The 20,832-nt window shown below is 34.9% G+C and overlaps 3 protein-coding genes across 3 annotated transcripts; 1 reads left to right on the top strand and 2 right to left on the bottom strand.

Moving 5' to 3' along the window:
* The first annotated feature begins 2,860 nt into the window (after positions 1 to 2,860).
* LOC123642025 (olfactory receptor 51A4-like) lies at positions 2,861 to 3,804 on the top strand. Its single transcript, XM_045556953.1, is given in 2 exon segments — positions 2,861 to 3,251; positions 3,254 to 3,804. Coding segments are annotated over 2 exon segments (942 nt in total).
* Positions 3,805 to 8,663: 4,859 nt separating this feature from the next.
* On the bottom strand, positions 8,664 to 9,653 carry LOC123641570 (olfactory receptor 51A4). The gene has a single exon (XM_045556448.1). It carries the CDS (start codon positions 9,633 to 9,635, stop codon positions 8,679 to 8,681), a length of 957 nt encoding a protein of 318 aa, XP_045412404.1. The 5' UTR covers positions 9,636 to 9,653; the 3' UTR covers positions 8,664 to 8,678.
* A 9,479-nt stretch (positions 9,654 to 19,132) lies between these two features.
* LOC123642024 (olfactory receptor 51A4-like) lies at positions 19,133 to 20,077 on the bottom strand. The gene has a single exon (XM_045556952.1). It carries the CDS (start codon positions 20,075 to 20,077, stop codon positions 19,133 to 19,135), a length of 945 nt encoding a protein of 314 aa, XP_045412908.1.
* Positions 20,078 to 20,832: the final 755 nt, after the last annotated feature.

Below are 20,832 nucleotides of genomic sequence, written 5' to 3'. Positions count from 1 at the left end.
ATTATCTTCAATAAAATTGCTTTTATGTCAACAAAAAACCAGCAGGAGGACACTTTATATTTAAGTAGGTATATCTTAATCTAAATGTTCTTACTCCTCAAGAGTTAGAGCAAAGCAAGAGAAGTAGAGGTAGAGAAGCTCTTATTGGTCATTTGATGGCTTCAGGATTTTTCAAGTCTAGTAGATGTTTAAAGTTGACTCTATTTTCACAACCCCTTTGCAATCTTCATAGACCACCTCCTGAAACCTCTCAGTGCTATTCTGTTGATGAGCTATGCCCTCTTCTTCAGTTGGCTCATCTTCATTCCTTTGCTCATGTTCTTGCTTTGACAGAATGCAGTTTAAAAATGACCCCGGGTAGGCATTCCTGTTCCATGTTTGGAACCTAAATTCATATTCCTTTGATCCTAAAATGGCTGGTCAGCCATCTCAACCTCAGAATTCCCTCAACAGCAGTCAGACTAGTCTGCTTTGCATGCCAGTTACAAGGACAGCATAGCAAGGTTTCCAAAGATATTTTCGTAATAAAAGAAATCCATTTCCATATGTAAGTCTGGCATATAAGAGAAACATAAGCGTATTTGGGAATGCAGTTTTAGTTTATTTTCTAACAACTTTATTGAGATATTATTGACATACAATAAATTTCATTCTTTTAAGGTACAATACAATGTGTTTTAGCATATGCAAAGTGCTGTACAATTATCACCACTATCAAATATTATAATAGTTTCATCAACCTGAAAAGAAATCCCGTATCCACTAACGGTCATTATTCATTCATCCATTCCCTCATTTTCTAAAAATCATTAATCTACTTTCTGTCTCCATGGATTTGCTTATGCTGGGTATTTCACATAAATGAAATAATGCAGTATGTCATCTTCTGTGACTGATTTCTTTCACTTACCATGCTTTAAAGGGTCATTCATATTGTAACATATATCAATACTTCACTCATTTTTATTACCAAATTATAGTACATCGCATACATTCACAGCAGTTAATCCATTCCTCACTTGGTGATCAACTGCACTGTGTACAGGTTTTTTTGTGAACATATGTTTTCTGAACTCTTGAGAATAGGTATAAGTGGAGAATTTCTGGATCATATAACAACTGTATTTTTAAAATTTTGATAAACTGTCCAAATGTTTTCCAAAGTGAGTGAACTAGCCAGGCACAGTGGCTCATGCCTATAATCCCAGCACTTTGGGAGGTCAAGCCAGGAGGAATGTTTGAGGTCAGGAGTTTAAAACTAGCCTGAGAAACATAGCAAAACTTTATCTCTAGGAAGAAAATTAAAAATTAGCTGGATGTAGTGGAGTGCATCTGTAGTCCCAGCTACTCAGGAGGCTGAGGCAGGAGGATAGCTTCGGTCCCAAAGTTCAAGGTTGTAGTGTGTATGATTGCGCCACTGCTCTCCAGCTGGGGTGACAGAGCGAGACCCTGTCTCTAATAAATAAGTAAATATATAAATAAATAAAAATTTAAAAATTTAGGCCAGGCGCGGTGGCTCATGCCTGTAATCCTAGCACTCTGGGAGGCTGAGGCGGGACAATCGCTTGAGGTCAGGAGTTTAAGACAAGCCTGAGCAAGAGCGAGACCCCATCTCTACTAAAAATAGAAAAATTAGCCAGGCTTCGTGGCACTAGCCTGTAATCTCAGCTACTCAGGAGGCTGAAGCAGGAGATTCAGTTAAGCCCAGGAGTTTGAGTTTGCTGTGAGCTAGGCTGACGCCACAGCACTCTAGCCCAGGTGACAGAACAAGACTCTGTCTCAAAAAAAAAAAAAAAATTTAAATTTAAAAAAAGAACAAAGTGGAAGAACCATTTTACAATACCACCAGCAATCCAGAAGGGCTCAAATTTCTCCACATCCTTGTTAACAACTGTTATTGTCTTTTTTTAATTTAAGCATATCTGTGTTTGTGAAGTGGTATCTCATTTCAGTTTTGAATTGCCTGTCCTTAATGACTTACAATGTTGATGATATTTTCATGTTCACTGTAGAGTTGTCAGAGTTCTTTTTATATATTCTTGCTACAAGTCCAGGTATATGACATACTAATATTTTATCTCATTGTGTGGGTTGTCTTTCCACTTTCTTGATAATGTTTTTCAATTCATAAAAGTTTTTTAATTTTCATGAAGTCCAGTTTATGTACTTTGTTGTTGTTTATGCTTTTGGTGCCATACCTAACAATCCATTGCCTAACACAAAGTAACAAAGATGTACCTCCTATGTTTCTTTCTAAGAGCTTTATTGCTTTAGCTCTTACACTTATGTCTATAGAATATTTTGAGATAATTTTTATGTAAGGGGTGAGGTAGGGTTCAACTTCTTTCTTCTAGATGTCAGTACCAAGTTGTCCTGGCCAAATTTTTTGAAAGAATACAGCTTCTTAAAGGTTAATATTCTTTGATAACTGTATATGCAGTTGTAGTAACTGGATGTCCTTATGTGATCCTATAGTTACCTTTACAATTTCCAGGCTTAGAATTTCACTGTCTTAACAAAATACGTTCTAGGAAATAAAGACCAAAAATTCTGCTGCTTCCTTCCTGTCTGTTGAGTCCAGAAATAGCATTTGGAATATATCTATCTGTTGGTAATTACTTGTGAAGATGAATATATTTTATGTCTTTCCTGACATCTTAATTACCTAGGTCTTGCAATTAGTCCTGTTTATGTTTTACGAAATAATTTGCTTTAGTGCTGAGAATTGTAGGGAAATAGCTGGAGTCACAAGATTTATACCAACTAGATGAGTAAAGAATACTCATTTGAGCCAATTTATTTAAGCCATTGCAGGAACCCTCTTCTGAGACCCACATGCTGATTCCCTCATATTCCTGAGATGTCAGTCTTCAATACCTCCAAACTGGAAATCTCTACCTTCTTCCTGATTGGGATCCCAGGGATGGAGCATGCTCACATTTGGGTCTCCATCCCCATGTGCCTCATGTACCTCATTGCCATCCTGGGGAACTGCACCATCCTCTTTTTCATAAAAACTGAGATGTCTCTACATGAGCCTATGTATTATTTCCTCTCCATGCTGACATTTTCTGACCTGGGACTGTCCATCTCCTCTCTTCCAACCATGCTGAGAATCTTCTTGTTCAATGCCACAGGAATTTCCTCAGATGCCTGCTTTGCCCAAGAGTTTTTCATCCATGCATTCTCAGCTATGGAGTCATCAGTACTTTTCATCATGTCTGTTGATCGCTTTATAGCCATCTACAACCCTTGAGATACACCTCCATCCTCACCAGTGACAGAGTTGTTAAAATTGGCCTTGTGTTTGCTGCAATGTCTATTTCAGTTGTCTTGCCTTTCCCTTTTATTCTAAAGAGGCTGAAATTCTGTAAGAAAAGCCTTTTATCTCACTCTTACTGCCTCCACCAGGATGTCATGAAGTTGGCCTGTTCTGACAACAGGGTCAATATCATCTATGGGTTTTTTGTGGCTCTTTTGTCTATATTATACTTGGTATGCATTTCTGTGTCTTACATGTTGATTCTGAAAATTGTCATGGGCATTGCCTCCCACAAGGGTCGCCTCAAGGTCCTTAACACTTGCGTCTCCCACATCTGCGCCGTGCTCATCTTCTATGTGCCCATCATCACCTTGGCGGCCCTTCACCGCTTTGCCAAAAATGTTTCTCCAGTTATTAGGGTCATAATAGCTGATATCTTCCTTCTAGTTCCCCCTCTAATGAATCCCATTGTGTACTCTGTGAAGAGTCAGCAGATTAGAAATCTGATCCTGGCAAAATTATGTCAGAAACAGCATGAATGACAGAAATTTCAGCTTCAATGAAATCTCAGCTCACTTTGCAATTTCAGAACAAATGTAGGAATCCAAGAACAACAATGAAAGAATAGAGACTGAACACAAAGTTATACTGTATATACTTAGTAGTCGTATTGAATGTGACGTTATTTATTTAATCAAGCAGCAAGGACATTCTAGGTTAGACGTCTTGGAAATTGGGCTTGGGGTTGTAATATGTTTATAACTAAGTTTCCCACCTCCTTTTTCCTTTTTATCTTTCTCTACACCACCAGCTATATAAGTCGCCTCAACCATAGCAATAAAGTCCTAATTAAGATTCAAAAAATTTTCATAGTATTATTCTATTAAAGAAAAGGAAAAATGAACATGTTCATTGAGAAAAAAAACCTATCATTGCTCTAATTAGCTCAGGCATGATCATCAGTGATTCAAGTGTAAGTGTATGGAACGATTAAGCACACATACTCACATGGATCAGCATTTCCTAATGACCTATGGTGTGTGTGTTTGTCAGTCATCAGCAATTTAAATAAAATATTAAAAATGCCCTATTCTAAAATGTTTTGAAATATGTTTGGAGATATAAGTCACATATGCATAAAATAATTAATATAAAATACTACAAAAATAGATAAGCAAATTTTTTTGTTTATGTTTTTGATTATCTACCATAGGGTCCATAAATTGCCTCCTTTAAATAAATGTTCATCCTCATCTAATTCTGTTAAAAACTCTGTATTTGTCTCTGTTATATCCTTAAACAACAGTATTAATTCTTTATTGTCTGTATTTATTGTAAACCAATGTGAAAGTTATTTAAGAAACAAATTTTAGCCTCTATTTCTGTTTATGCTCAATAAAGTGCCTGGAACATACTTGTTTATGTATGTTTGTGAAAAGCTTCATAATTTTAGCCAATTTTAAATATATTATATAAATTAAATATTTGATAAGAAAGTCAAAAAATCAATTAGAATATGTCTGGGAAACTCCATTAATGTATAGTTCACATGTAAAAATTAATTACTTGGAACAGAAAAGAAAATACAAGCAAACACAATGCTATTCAGAAATTATAACATAAATGGAGTAGTGTGTGTGTGTGTGTGTGTGTGTGTGTGTGTGTATGTGTGTGTGATCTACTCAGGTCCTCACTAAAACACTGAATGTTATCTGACCTAATTAATACATACTTGTAATAAGCACTAACCCATACTAAACTCTGAAAATCAAAAAGTCTGCTGCATTACTCCATTGTAAGTCACAGCAAATCAAATATTATCTTTAACAAGTAAAACATTCTTAGTAAGATATTATAATGGCTCACAGGAAGTTAAACCTGTGGGAACCCAGGTAGCTACAGCACACTTAAGTGCTGGAAAGAATTTGTTCGCACCACCAACTCTCTCACCTTTCACCTCTCCATCTTATTTCTATTGGTTTTGAATGAATGTGTTAAACGGTCCCAAGTTGAATCAACAAGCAGTAGGACACGTTTTACATCTCAGCCAAGAGGAGAGAGAATTGTCACTATCAGCTCAACTTAAAGAACTGAGTAATAGGTTCCTTAATATCCTAGCAGAACTGATCCCCATTTCCATACATGTGGACTTAATGGGATTGGCACAATTGGTCATATGCCAGTCTCTGTGCCATGACCCCAATCATTATGACTGTAATATATGAAAAAGGAGATAGAAGCTCTTTCCAGAAAGTTTGGAGAAATGCAATCTGTGAATACATCTGTGAAGTAGGAATGCAGTTTGCAATCAATGGTGTCTGTGAATTGATGCAATGTGGTACTAGCTTCTATAGTTTGAAATTAGGTAAAATCTAGAAACTACTAGGCTTCCAGCTTACCTGCAGTCTTGTGAAATCATCGCTGTGGGAAACATGCTAAAAAAAGGGCCCTATTAAAGCTAAGATGTTTAGGTTATATAGACAAAAGTAGTCATCTACTTTGAAAATTACACTGCTGTTCTCATGTAACTCTTATATCACAAAGGCATACTCTCTATGCCTAATTCACATATACTCTACATCTTAAAAATGATGCTCCTTTTTGTCACTTTTAATTTTATAGTGTACCATTTTTTCCAATGTTCTCACATTAACCTCTCACAAATGACCAATACGACAACACAAATAAACACAAAACAAATCAGTACATATAAAACTAAAACACAACAAAACAATAACAACAAAACTTAGCATAATCTAAAAAAAAAAAGTCTTTGAACTATTGTCTTTCAGTATGGTTTACATGCATTCCCATAGGTCTTTGGACTTTTCATCTTTGATGGATTCTTTCACTTTTCTGGAAATTTTCCATTGCCTTTCTGAGGAACTTCCCTAGTAGCAGATTGCTCCGAGGTGTTGTGTAGTTGAGTTCATAGTAATTTGGGTAACCATGGGCTTAATTATTCGTTCCTTGACAATTAGGTTTAGGCTAGGGTTTCTCATCCTTGGCACTATTGACATTTTGGACTGGGTAATTCTTTTTGGTAGGGGCTGTCCTGTGCATTGAAGAATGGTTAGCAGCATCTCTGGCCTCTAACCACTGGATGTCAATAGCACACCCACACCTCCCAGGTTGCAACAACCAAAAAAGTGTCTCCAGACATTGCCAAATGTCTCTTGGAGGCAACATTTTCCCCAGCTGGGAACCACTGTTTTAGGAATCCCAGAGCTGGGCTTTTGTTGCTCCAGGAACTATGCTCTGCATTTCAGAAATGTGAAAATTATTATGTTAACCAAAAAGTCATCCCTTCCCCCAATGGCATTTTTGTATCTTTATATTATTTTTCATTTCATTTTATTGAGAATGTCAGAAGAAACCTAATATATAGATTCTCTTTGAGAGTCTTGTACATGACATCTATGTATAATGCCCTGCAAGTATTAGATACTTATGAAAGCCACTTAATTGCCACTCATCTTGTTAATGGAGTCTGTTGAAGTCTTCACATAGCCTATGCTCATACTGGGAGAATACGAGCTTCTATTTCTTTCAATTAATGAAGTATGTTGACTACTGTTTTGTCATGCTACAACCCCGAACTCCTTGTGTGCATTTGTAAGGTTTTGGAAAAGGCAGATGGATATGGTTATATACCTCAAACACACAAACACTTCTTTTCCTGATCTAATGATAGGATTTCCTACACTAGAACAGCTTTGTGGAAACAGATGCAATCTTGAATTTGTAAACTAAAATACAGCCAAGATAGTACTATCCTGGAGTATCAAAAATAAGAATTGAATCCGAACTTTGGAATTCCTATCTGTGAGAATTTCATTAAATCAATCTCTCAGAGTCTTCAATTAAATCTCTTCAATTAAAAAAAAATAGGGAGAAATGCTTTGTAAAAAGCTAGGCCATCGTGAAAAACAAACAAAAAAAATATGCCTGGAAATACCCGGAAGCATGTCTTGCATATATTAAAGGTTCAAAAATAATGCTTGTATCTATTAAAACTCTTCGTTAATTGTGAGGTATTATCCAGCTGGGGGGATCCAATTACTCTCCTTTAAGTATTTAACACTTCTGAGGCTAAAAGTGCAGGACATAAAATTGGTATGTTTAATGGAAAAGGCTTGAATTAATGAGTGGGCATAAGAAATTGTTCCATGATCTGCAAGATTATAAGGTGATATTAGGAAGGAAAATTAGAATTTTTGTCATCAGTAAAATCCAAGACAATAAGTTTGTCTTTAACATCATATCCTTTATTCCTATTTTCAATATCTTTGAGTATTTATATGCCCACACTTGAAATACACAACTTAAGTAACCTGTATTCTAACTAGGTGAAATATTCTTGAACTCTTCAAGAAATATTTTTCCACCATAAATGTACTTATTTTTACATTCATTCATTAGCAATTATTTATTGACATCTAATCTGCATCAGAAATGTCCTAGATATCAGATGGCTAGAGATAAAGAAAATAGATAGTTCTCTCCAATACACTTTATTCAGGAAGTAAAAAACAAATAAATGTAATATATCTATAATTACAAATATTAAGTATAATGAAGAATTAAGAGATAAAAATAAGGTCATAATATGAACTAGGATTTAGATAATTTATGATGAAATTAAGCCTAAAGTTTATGAAAAATGAATAGAAATGAGTTATATGAAACTGGAATCAAGAATATTTTAACAAAAAGCATCTAATGTGAAACCCACAGAAGACAGAGAGCTCTGTAAAATCAATATTCTTTCAGAAGGCCAGTGTGGCTGGAATTTAATGATTATCTGATGATGTTGAAGAAATAGAGTGCAGTCCATATATGGTCTTAGAGTATGTTCTTCATTGATTTAATTTCTTTCCTAAAAAAGTAAGTGTTTGTATTTTGCCTTTTAGAATGTTGACTATCACCTTTCACAGAGAATCAGTTAAAAGACAGCAAGAGTGGACATTTAGAAACTTGAGAGGTTTTTGCAGTATTTCACTAAAGAAATGCTGGTGACATATTAATACTAAAATGACTAAAATGTAGAACAACACACAATTAAGATAAAATTTAGGTCTAGCATCAAAAGGACTTAGTGTAGACAGATTGAATGTGGAGGATGAGAAATCAACTACTGTCAAAACTATAGACATTATTATTTTTCTGTCTTGGTTGTAATTTTTTGCTTTAACCAGAGATGATAACAAAAGACATATTTTTCATGTTAATTGAGATGGGGACCTCAGGCAATGTATTTCTTGCTTCCAGTTCTATGTCCATCTCATTATCCAGAATAAATAAAATAAGTCTCATAACAACAAAAATATATATTGATAATTCTTTGCATCGAATATTAGGTTTTCTCAAAATCACCTTAAATCTCTCCTACTAAAGACAACTCCCATTATGTTTTCTATGATATGTGACTGTTTGTCTGCCTCTGACACAATTTTGCTCCAATTCTCACTCTAATCTGTCTAGTTTTCACACAATAAACAATTGGGTTCATCAGTGGAGGTACCAGTAAGAGAACATTTGCCATGAGAACATTAGTGAGGGGAGAGACATGTCGGGCAAAGCGATGGACAATAGCCAGGTTGATGATGGGCAGATAGAAGATGATCACTGCACATACGTGTGAAACACAAGTATTGAGGGCCTTGAGCTGCTCCTTTTGGGATGCAATTCCCAGCACAGTCTTGAGGATCAGGATGTAAGACACAGCAATGAGCATAAAGTCTACCATAAGGCAAAGTGCCCCAAAAAAGCCATAGATGACATCAATTCGGTTGTCAGAGCAGGCCAACTTCATGACATCTTGGTGAAGACAGTAGGAATGGGATAATTGGCTTTTATTACAATATCTTAAGCTTCTCAATGTGAAGGGGAAGGGAAGAACCAGGAGTATGCTCTTGAAGGAGAGTACCATTCCTATTTGGGCAACTCTGACAGTTGTAAGGATGGAGCTGTATCTCAGAGGGTTGTGGATGGCTAGGAAGCGGTCAAATGACATGATCAGGAGGACTGAGGACTCCAGTACTGTGAATCCATGGATGAAGAATTCCTGGGCAAAACAGGCATTGGCAGAAATTTCAGGAGCATTGAGCAAGAAGATCCTCAACATGGTTGGCAGAGAAGATAAAGACAAACCCAAGTCAGACATAGCCAACATGGAAAGGAAATAATACATGGGCTCATGCAAGGAGGGCTCTGTCTTGATAATAGAAAGGATGGTACAATTTCCCAGAATAGCAATAAGATACATGCTGCAGATGGGGATAGAGATCCAGATGTGTGCATATTCTAGCCCTGGCATCCCCACCAAGAAGAAAGTGGTGATTTCAAAGTGTGATGTGTTGACAGTGGACATAATGCATTCAGAAGGCTCTGCAATAAAACATATAGACACTAGTGTTGGTAAAATATGAATATCTGGAAATTTGGTAGAATAAAAAGCAATGTTTAAATTTATGGCTTCTTTCAGCTTTCCTGTGACAGAACAAAGCATTTATGTGGCTATCATATGGAGACAAGTAGATACCATTGTAGACTAGAATCTGCCTTTATTTTAAGTTGGGAAAATTATTTCTGGCTGTATTTTTTCTATGGAGAAATAAGATTTAAATTTTGTATTTAGATATAGATATTTCATTTTTTTCCTGTAAAATATTAGTAAACCTTAGTTAATTAATTTGGAATCCTCATTATTTCTTGCTTTCAGATCCTAGATAAAGTATTGGGTAAGACATATGATTTTTAGAGTGCCACTACATGTGGGCAAAAGAATCTTACAGATAAAATGCTTTCCTAATTCTCAACTCCCGCAAATGTATGGTCTCCTCAAAACCAGTCTTCCCTAACTTTTATCCTTGCCATCTGAAATTTGTTGATGAGTTAAACATCCTTTAAAAAATCACATTATTTTTAAATCATTTATATAGTTGAAAGGGAAGTGCTATAGAGATTACTTACAGATAGTGAGTCATTTTCTCCTGGACTGGAATTTGTGACCAGTTGTGTAGTGTTGACTGAAGGACAATAACATGGAGTGGTTAGTATAACAACTTAGGAGAAATTTAATTCTGTTAAACCTGGGATCCCAAAAGGTAAATAGTCTATTTACACAGTCTCTGAAAGGAACACTTTGCCTAGTGGTATGAGTTTTGGATGCTCTTCCTGCTCTGTATAAATTTCTATGTGACTGAGACAAAAAGAGAAGTCAAATGAAAGCCAAATACATGAGTATATCTGGGTACTTACTAGAGAATGGATATTTTGGTGGGCACTTTCAAGAGTAGCTGAAGAATGATAGTATTAAAACCCAAGAAGACACTGTTGAAATTGTCTGCCATCAAAGGCTCCTCCTGATATACAAGGGCTTGTCTCCTCCTTTTTCCCTAAGCACTGGCTCTGGGACCACTGAGTGCTCTAGGGATGCAGCCAGGCTGGATCTTTTCTGGGAATAAGAATAAACATCTGCAGATGTAGTAAACATATTGAGAGAGTTGATACCATGGAAATGAAATAAACATCTGGACTTTGTAAGGGGCTCTTTGGTTAGAGAGAGGTCCTTAATAAACAGGTATTGGAGAGATATGATAAATCCTATACAAAAGCTATGATAACTTCTGCTGGATAGTTGACTTATATATTATCCTTTTACCCAGGGCAGAGCCTAAGCAGAATGCTATGTGTTCAGTATGTGCATTCAAGGAAACATTGCAGGACAAATACCCTAGGTCATAAATTTTAGTCTAGACTTTACTCCTGAATCCTGGATCCATCCTTCCAGGTGCTCTGGACATTACTGATGAAATATTCATTAAAACCAAATTGTGCAACCTAGACTCCATTTTTTCCCTTCCCAAACCTGCACTTTTCAAGGAACTTATCACTGTAATAAGATTATGTTTAAAAATTCACTAGCCAAAAATCTGAGATCTTTTGTCTCACGTTTTGTGCATACTAAATGACAATATTTATTAGGAATTTAAATTGTTTCATTTACTGCCTTTCGTTACTAGATGATGATTTCAAATCTTGGAATCTTTTGAATAATGTTAACTAATATTATCATCTTCATTTTATTGATGAAGAAATTGTTTCTCAAGGAAATCAAGCAGTCTGTCCAAGATCACATGAGAGTTGTAGGGTAGAGGTAAGCTAGGAACTCAGGTCTGTCATAGTAGCAAAACATACAGCATGCAGTCATGATGATCAATCAATACTTGAAGAGTTCCAACCCGAATGTATAGCTGGAATTCTGTACTATTGTCAGCACTGTAAACTGACTACTGATTGATTCCAGGGGATAATATGGAACATTTAGTCTCACAGCTGTGAACCTTTGCAACAATGAAAATCATGCTGGCATGGAGATCCTGGGGAAAAGGCACTCACGGAGAAGAAAAATACACACTTGCCTTCATTAATATATTGTTTTGGGTGGATGTTAATATTGAGTTGACTAAGGGGAGGAAACATAAGGAAGTTCTACCATAATTCTCCCATGAACTCTTTTAAACTATGTGATGATTACTTCTTAACTGCAAATAGCCTACTGTTTGCATCCCCCTTGGAAATAAACCCCCCTTGGCTATGTTGCCAATAATTCTTTTCTTCCATTCTTGCTTTCTCTGCAAGTTTTCTCCAGGTCCTTCTCATTAAACAGAAAGCAGCATGTATTTTGTGTGTGTGGTAATTGCTTTGGTAAGGTCATGTGTCCATGGGCTCAATGTCCAATTTTGAGGACTGAGTCCATTTGTTCCAGGACAATATAAAGTAACCTACAGGACAGATAGCACATCTGTCTTTTTTTTTTTTTTTTTTCTAATCCTGATGTGTACAGTTACTAGCACAGTGGATGGCATATGGTAGCTTAGTAAATTTTTGTTAAATGAATAAATCATTGTACTTTTAAAACTGGCATCATAAAATATGGACTGTTTTTATCCTTATTATCTTTATTATCTTTCTCATTTTGCTATGCTTACTGTGGAACAAAAGAACAGATTTTAATAACTGTAAGAACAAGCCATAAAGATTTTTACATTGCAACCTCCTATTGTATCAATTTTTGTCTGCTTAATTTATATGATAGTATATTTTGAAAGTTTCATTTATATACATAGAACATGAATATAAAGAATATTATAAATGCTATAATAAATGAATTGTGCATATATATAATTATTAACATTTCATGCTACATATTTGAGGTTTTTTCTTATAAAAATAAAATATTTTAGATTAATAGAAGTTTCTTTTGGCCCCATATACTGAATGATAGTGAAGATATACATATCAAACAGATGGAATATAGCTGAAACAGTGCCTATACAGAAAATTATATGTTAAATTCATTTATTTTATTAGGAAAGAATAGTTGAAAATACAAAGATAGAACTTCTATTTCAAGAAGATTGGAAAGAAGGAAAAATTGAGCTCAAAGGAAAAGGAAGGAAATAATAAGAGTAAGATCAGAAATCAATAAAAAGAGATATAAAAAAGTCCCCAAAGTATATATTTGGTTTTTTGAAAATTTTAAAAATACATTTAAAAAAACTTAGCAAGGATGATCAAGAATAAAGAGAAAAAACAAAATTTATATTCATAATGAAAGCAGGGAATATAACCACAGATCTATAGACATACAGAAAATAAGTAGATTTAATAAACATAATGAATAACCTTTTTTCAGTGCATAATGAGGTAAACTGATCAAATTCTTTAAAAAATACTAGATGCCAGAATTTAGATAAGAAGGAAGAGAAAAGATGGATAGTGCTATATCTATTAGCACAATTTAGTTTAGAAAATAGTTTAGAACAAACAGTTTAGAAAAAAGCTCTGAAAAAAAATACTTCAAGTGGACTTTGTTTATGATTTATTCAATGTATTTAAGAAAGAAATAATATCAATGTTGTATATAACCTTTCAGAGAATAGAACACTTCCCAACTTGTTTCATGCATAATATCTAAACCAGTTAATTAATTACGAAAAAGGTATTCATTAGTGAATATATATTATGCACAGAGATTTAAATCTTTTTTATAATACTATTTGAAATATGGATTTATTTCTACTATTTAATGAGAATACTACATTTGAAATTCATTGATTACATTAGGCATAGGTCAGTTATTGCCCAAAGAACTTGCTGCAAGAAATATACAAATGTCATTAATGAGCCTAATTGTATAAAGTCAATACATTTAAATCATACTTATCTGAACAGTAATTATCTAAAAGGTAAGACATCACTAAGAAACTTCTTTTTCTGCACAGAGGTTTACAGATATTTAGGGAAAAGTCTAAATGGGGTTTGAGAACTTAAAGATAGATTTTTTTATTTCAGCATATTATAGGGGTACAAAAGTTTAGGTTACATATATTGCCTTTGCCCCCCCTTACCCCTCATAAGGGTAGAGTACAATGACATAGGAAGTAGATAACATATAATAGTATGACCAAGTGCAACTTATCCCAAGAATGTAGGATTAGTTTTCAGGAAGCATGAATGCACTTTTCCAGACTGCCAGACAAAAACAATAAATTCACATGATCATCTCAATATATAAAATTTAATTATTTCATTACAAAATCTCTGAGGAAATCAGAAATAGAAGAATACTACTTTGATTTGATAAAGACATAAGAAAACTGCAGCTAACATTAATTTAATGAAAAAATATTTAATATTGTCTCCATGATGTCAGAGTCAAGAATGCTTCTATAAGTGCTTCTGTTCAAAATTATACAAAATGTCCACTATAGTGTAATACAGAAAGGTAAAAGAAATTAAAAGTATAAAAATTTGAAAGGATAAAGTAAAAATGTCCCTATTTGCAAATGATAGGATTGTTCATATAAAATCTTTAAATATTACAAATAGGTGAATTTAGAAAAGCTGGCTGGATATAAAACAATATTCAAAATGGAAATCCAGCATATTAGAAAATAAATCTGATATTAAAATTTCAAATGCCCTTTATGATAGGCTTAAATATATTAAGTATACAAAAATAAATAGAATAAAATATTTTTAAGATACAATAAGCTGAAAACCTAAAACATTTTTGAAACTTTCAAGAAGACTTAAGTAAATATATAGATATGCTGTGTTCATTGATTAAAAAACTCTGCATTGTTAAGATGTGAATCCTTCTCAAAGGATTGTATTGCATTGAGGGGAGTCAGCTATGCTCCCAGCAAAGAATTGGGTCCCTCAGGCAGGGTCATTGCAAAGGATAAGGAAACAATAGAAAATAGAAAATAATAGATATGGAAATAAAAGAATACACAGAGATGACAGTACAGTTTTATAAAGGATAGATTCATGAGAAGGGGGGGCTCAGGAGACCCCACAATGTTCCTGTAAATTGTGAAGCCATGAGTGAAGTTTCACATCAGTATTTATGGGTAACAGTGATGGGTTGCCAGGGGTAACTTATTTACATAATAACAGGTAGTTCCTTTTAGGTTAAAAGTCTCCCAAAAGGCTTCTAGGGTTCCCTTAATTAACTTCATCTAAGTGAGCAAACAATTACAAAATCTTTCAAGACAAATTTCTAAGTTCTGAGATAAAACTATCACTTTAGCAGAAAAGTTAAACAGAGACTTAGTGGCTCTATATTTCTTTATCTAGTTATTGTGGATTGAGACAGGCAGTCAGGAGTCAAGCAGGAACTGTCCCTTAGGCTAACTGCTTTTAGCCTCAGATGTCTGCCTGCCAGATGGGCACTCTTAGATCAGCTCTTATCCTCTGGCTCCATGCAAACGTGCTTTGTTGTTCAAAGCAGGCAAAAACCATAGGCTTGAGACTGCAGTGTCACCTTGGAAAGCAGCTGCTACTGACCTGTGAGATGCCCTCCTGAGGGTAGGCAGCTTTGGTATACAAACTAACACATTCACATACTCCTTCAGCGGAAAGCCCTGCAAAACTGCTGAAATCATTTCTGTCTCTAATACAGGAATAATAATCTATGGGCCAACAGACACAATTCTATTCAAATTCTAGTGTGTTTTATTGTGAAAATTTATAAGTTGATTATAAAATTTATACTCAAATGTAAAAGACCTAGAATAGGTAACAGAAGAAAAAAATTGGATGAATTGCCCATTAGATTTCATGACTAATTTTTTATTTATTAATCTGTGTGATTTTGACATGCAAATAAGCAAATAAAATAATGGAATAAAACAGATCCCAGACTTTGACACATACATATAAGTTCACTTGTTTTATGACAGTGACACAATTCAATAGGGAATAAACAGCTCTTTCAATATATGGAGCGATTTATATACAAATAAAAATAAATAATTCTTGAGCTTTATAAATAAATTATATTGAGTTGGATAATAAGCCTAGGTATTAAATGTAAAAGGAAAAATGTTGTAGAAAAAATTGTAATAGGCCAGGTGCGGAAGTTCATGCCTATAATTCCAGCACTATTGCAGGCCATGGTGGGAGGATTGCTTGAGGCCAGAAGTTTGAGACCAGCCTTAGCAAGAGCAAGTCCTGTTCTCGACAAAAAACAGAAAAATTAGCTAGGCATGGTGGCATGTGCCTGTAGTCCCAGCTACTAGGGAAGCTGAGGCAGAAGGATCACTTGAGCCCAGGAGTTGGAGGTTGCAGTGAGCTATTATTATGCCACTTCATTGTAGCTCAAGCAAAACAGAGTAAAACCCTGTCTCAAAAGAAAAAAATAATGTAATAGTATCTTCATGACTTTCAGATAACCATGGAAAAAAATGGGTAACACTGAAAACAAAGGAATTCAATAATTGGAATTAATTAATAGGAAGAACTTAAGACCAACCACCCACTGAGAATAAGTATTCTCCTTACATATATCAAACAAAGGATATATAAAGAACTCCTACAAATCAGTAAGTAAAATACAATAAAAAATAGTCAATACATTTGACTGGCATTCTTCAACTTGCATTTAGGAAAATGTAAATTAATATAACAATGAGATATTATAACATATCCATTAGAATGGCTAACATTAAAAGGATTAACAATCCCAAATTGTTGGTGAAGATGTGGAGAACTAGAAGTCTCATACCTTTTTTTTTAATTTTTCATTTTTTTAGCCTCTTTACTGTGCTATTAGATGTGTAAATCAGTGAAAGTTCTTTGATGATAAACAGTTTAGCATTATCTACTGCAAGTAAATAAATGCCTACCCTATGATATAAAAATACCACTTCTAGAGAAATTAGCTGATATTTCAAGCAAACACATTTCTAAGAATGTCTGTAATAACTTTATTCATAATAGCTAAAATTTGGAAACAAATCTAATATCTATCTACATGTGAATGGATAACCATAACTATGTATTCCATTATCTAGGCTTTTTATTTTTATTTTTTTATTTTAGAGATGAGGTCTCATTCTGCTGCCCAGGCTAGAGTCCACTGCAGCCTTCAGCTCCTGGGCTCAAGCGATCCTCCTGTCTCAGCCTCCGAAGTAGCTGGGATTATACACAAATGCCACCACACCTGGTTAATTTTTAAAATTTTATAGAGAGAGGGTCTCACTATGTTTCCCAGGCTGGTCTCCAACTCCTGGCCTCAAGCAATCCTCCTGCTTTAGCATCCCTAGTAGCTGGGATTAAAGGGGCAAGCCACCATGCCTGGCTACCTAGATGCTTTAAAGCTCCCTGGGTAATTTAAATGCCTTGCCAAGATTAAAAATTTTTTTAAAAGGCAGGATTTGCATGGCTCTTGAATAGGTGCTATCAGTTCAAATGGCATATTTCTGGGTGCTTGCCTCTCTTTGGTGACTTAATTTGTCCTTGATGAGTCATAATTACTACTGGGTACATTGGTTCCTAATCACTATTATAGTAGAATGATGTATGCCCTTCTGAAGAACTGCCCATTAAACCCCTACAGGCTGTTATGTAAGTTGATTTCATATATATCCATTAATGATTATTTTTTGTAAATAAAACTTTGATGTTATTTCTCACTGAAGTCATTACAATATCTTTAGCAGTTCTAGTAGGTAACTACTGGGTTGTTTGGTTTTATTTTTATTTACTTATTTTTGTTTAGTTTATTATTGTCAAATTCCATTTCTCCAAACTTTCTGGAAAGAGCATCTGTCTCCTTTTCCATATATTACAGTCACAATGATTGGGGTCGTGGCACAGAGATTGGCATATGACCAATTTTGCCAATCCCATTAAGTCCATATGCATGGGAATAGCGATCAGTTCTGCTTAGGATATTAAGGAAACTATTACTCAGTTCTTTAAGTTGAGCTGATAGTGACAATTCTCTCTCCTCTTGGCTGAGATGTAAAACGTGTCCTACTGCTTGTTGATCCAACTTGGGACCGTTTAACACATCATGTAGGTTAGCTTCATTCAAAACCAATAGAAATAAGATGGAGAGGTGAAAGGTGAGAGAGTTGGTGGTGCGAACAAATTCTTTCCAGCACTTAAGTGTGCTGTAGCTACCTGGGTTCCCACAGGTTTAACTTCCTGTGAGCCATTATAATGTTTTACTAAGAATGTTTTGCTTGTTTAAGATAATATTTGATTTGCTGTGACTTGCAATGGAGTAATGCAGCAGACTTTTTGATTTTCAGGGTTTAGTATGGGTTAGTGCTTATTACAAGCATGTATTAATTAGGTCAGATAACATTCAGTGCTTTAGTGAGGACCTGAGTAGATCACACACATACACACACACACACACACACACACACACACACACACACTACTCCATTTATGTTATAATTTCTGAATAATATTTGTGTTTGCTTGTATTTTCTTTTCTGTTCCAAGTAATTAATTCTTACATGTGAACTATACATTAATAGAGTTTCCCAGACATATTCTAATTGATTTTTTGATTTTCTTATCAAATATTTAATTTATATAATATATTTAGAATTGGCTAAAATGATGAAGCTTTTCACAAACATACAATAAACAAGTATGTTCCAGGCACTTTATTGAGCATGAACAGAAATAGAAACTAAAGTTTGTTTCTTAAATCACTTGTCAATCACTTGTCACATTTATTTATAATACAGACAATAAAGAACTAATACTGTTGTTTAAGTATATAACAGTGAGAAATAGAGAGTTTTGAACAGAATTAGATGAGGATCAACATTCATGTAAAGGTGGCAATTTATGGACTCTATGGTAGGCAATGAAAAACATAAATAAATAAATTAATTTCTTATCTATTATTTTAGTATTTTATATTAATTATTTTATGCATATGGACCTTACATTTCCAAACATATTTTCAAAGTACTTTACAATGAGGGAATAATAAACATTTTATTTAGATTGCTGATGACTCACACACACACACACACACACACACACACACACACACATACACGATAGGTGATTAGGAGATGCTGATCCATGTGAATGAATGTGTGTGCTTAAACTTTCATTACACTTGAATAACTGCTGATCATACCAGAGCTAATTAGAGCCATGATTGCTTTTTTCCTAAATGAACATGTTCTTTTGTTTTTTTTGGAATAATACTTTGAAAATTTTTTGAATCTTAATTAGGACTGTCCTACTGTGGTTGAGGCTACTTTCAGCTAGTAGTGTAGAAAGATAAAAAGGAAAAAGGAGGGGGGAAACTTAGTTATAAACATATGACAACCCCAAGTCCAACTTCCAAGACATCTAATCCAGAATGTCCTTGCTGCTTGATTAAATAAATAAACGTGATATTTGGTAGTCCTATTGAGTACATGCAGTATGATAACTTTGTGTTCAGTCCCTATTCTGTTCTCAATGTTCTTGGATTCCTACATTTGTTCTGAAATTGCAAAATGAGCTGAGATTTCATTGCAGTTGAAATTTCTGTCATTCATGCTGTTTCTGACATAATTTTGTCAGGACCAGATTTCTAATCTGCTGACTCTTCACAGAGTACACAATGGGATTCATTAGAGGGGGAACTAGAAGGAAGATGTCAGCTATTATGACCCTAATAACTGGAGAAACATTTTTGGCAAAACGGTGAAGGGCCGCCAAGGTGATGATGGGCACATAGAAGATGAGCACGGCGCAGATGTGGGAGATGCAAGTGTTGAGGACCTTGAGGCGACCCTTGTGGGAGGCAATGCCCATGACAATTTTCAGAATCAACATGTAAGACACAGAAATGCATACCAAGTATAATATAGTCAAAAGAGCCGCAAAAAACCCATAGATGATATTGACCCTGTTGTCAGAACAGGCCAACTTCATGACATCCTGGTGGAGGCAGTAAGAGTGAGATAAAAGGCTTTTCTTACAGAATTTCAGCCTCTTTAGAATAAAAGGGAAAGGCAAGACAACTGAAATAGATATTGCAGCAAACACAAGGCCAACTTTTACGACTCTGTCACTGGTGAGGATGGAGGTGTATCTCAAAGGGTTGTAGATGGCTATAAAGCGATCAACAGACATTATGAAAAGTACTGATGACTCCATAGCTGAGAATGCATGGATGAAAAACTCTTGGGCAAAGCATGCATCTGAGGAAATTCCTGTGGCATTGAACAAGAAGATTCTCAGCATGGTTGGAAGTGAGGAGATGGACAGTCCCAGGTCGGAAAATGCCAGCATGGAGAGGAAATAATACATAGGCTCATGCAAAGATGTCTCAGTTTTTATGAAAAAGAGGATGGTGCAGTTCCCCAGGATGGCAACGAGGTACATGAGGCACATGGGGATGGAGACCCAAATGTGAGCATGCTCCATCCCTGGGATCCCAATCAGGAAGAAGGTAGAGATTTCCAGTTTGGAGGTATTAAAGACTGACATCTCAGGAATATGAGGGAATCAGCATGTGGGTCTCAGAAGAGGGTTCCTGCAATGGCCTAAATAAATTGATCGAATGAGTATTCTTTAGTCATCTGGTTGGTATAAATATTGTGACTCCAGCTATTTCCCTACAATAATTCTTAGCACTAAAGCAAAGTATTTCATAAAATATAAACAGGACTAATTTTAAGACCTAGATAAGATGCCAGGAAAGACTTAAAATATATATTCATCTGCAAAAGTAATTACCAACAGATAGATATATTCCAAATGCTATTTCTGGACTCATCAGACAGGGAGGAAGCAGCATAATTTTCAGTCTCTATTTCCTAGAATATATGTTGTTAGGACAGTGAAAATCTAACCTTCGAAATTATATGGGTAAATATAGGATCACATAAGGACATCCACTTACTGCAACTGTATTTATAGTTATCAAAGACTATTAACCTTTAAGAAGCTATATTATTTCAAAAATTTGGCCAGGAAAACTTCATATCCACATCTAAGAGAAAGAAGTTAAACCCTACCTCACTCCTTACATAAAAAGTATCTCAAAATATGCTACAGACTTAAGTGTAAGAGCTTAAGCAATAAAGCACTTATAGAGAAACAGGAGGTTCATCTTTGTGCCTTTGTGTTGAGTAATGGATTGTTAGATGTAGCACCAAAAGCACAAACACAAAAAAGTACATGAACTGGACTTCATGAAGATTAAAAAAAGTTTGTGAATTGAAAAATTTCATCAAGAAAGT

Source organism: Lemur catta, chromosome 7 (assembly GCF_020740605.2).
Source record: "Lemur catta isolate mLemCat1 chromosome 7, mLemCat1.pri, whole genome shotgun sequence".
NCBI lineage: Eukaryota > Metazoa > Chordata > Mammalia > Primates > Lemuridae > Lemur > Lemur catta.
Note: the sequence above shows the minus strand (reverse complement) of the source record. Positions and strands in the feature narration are given on the sequence as shown.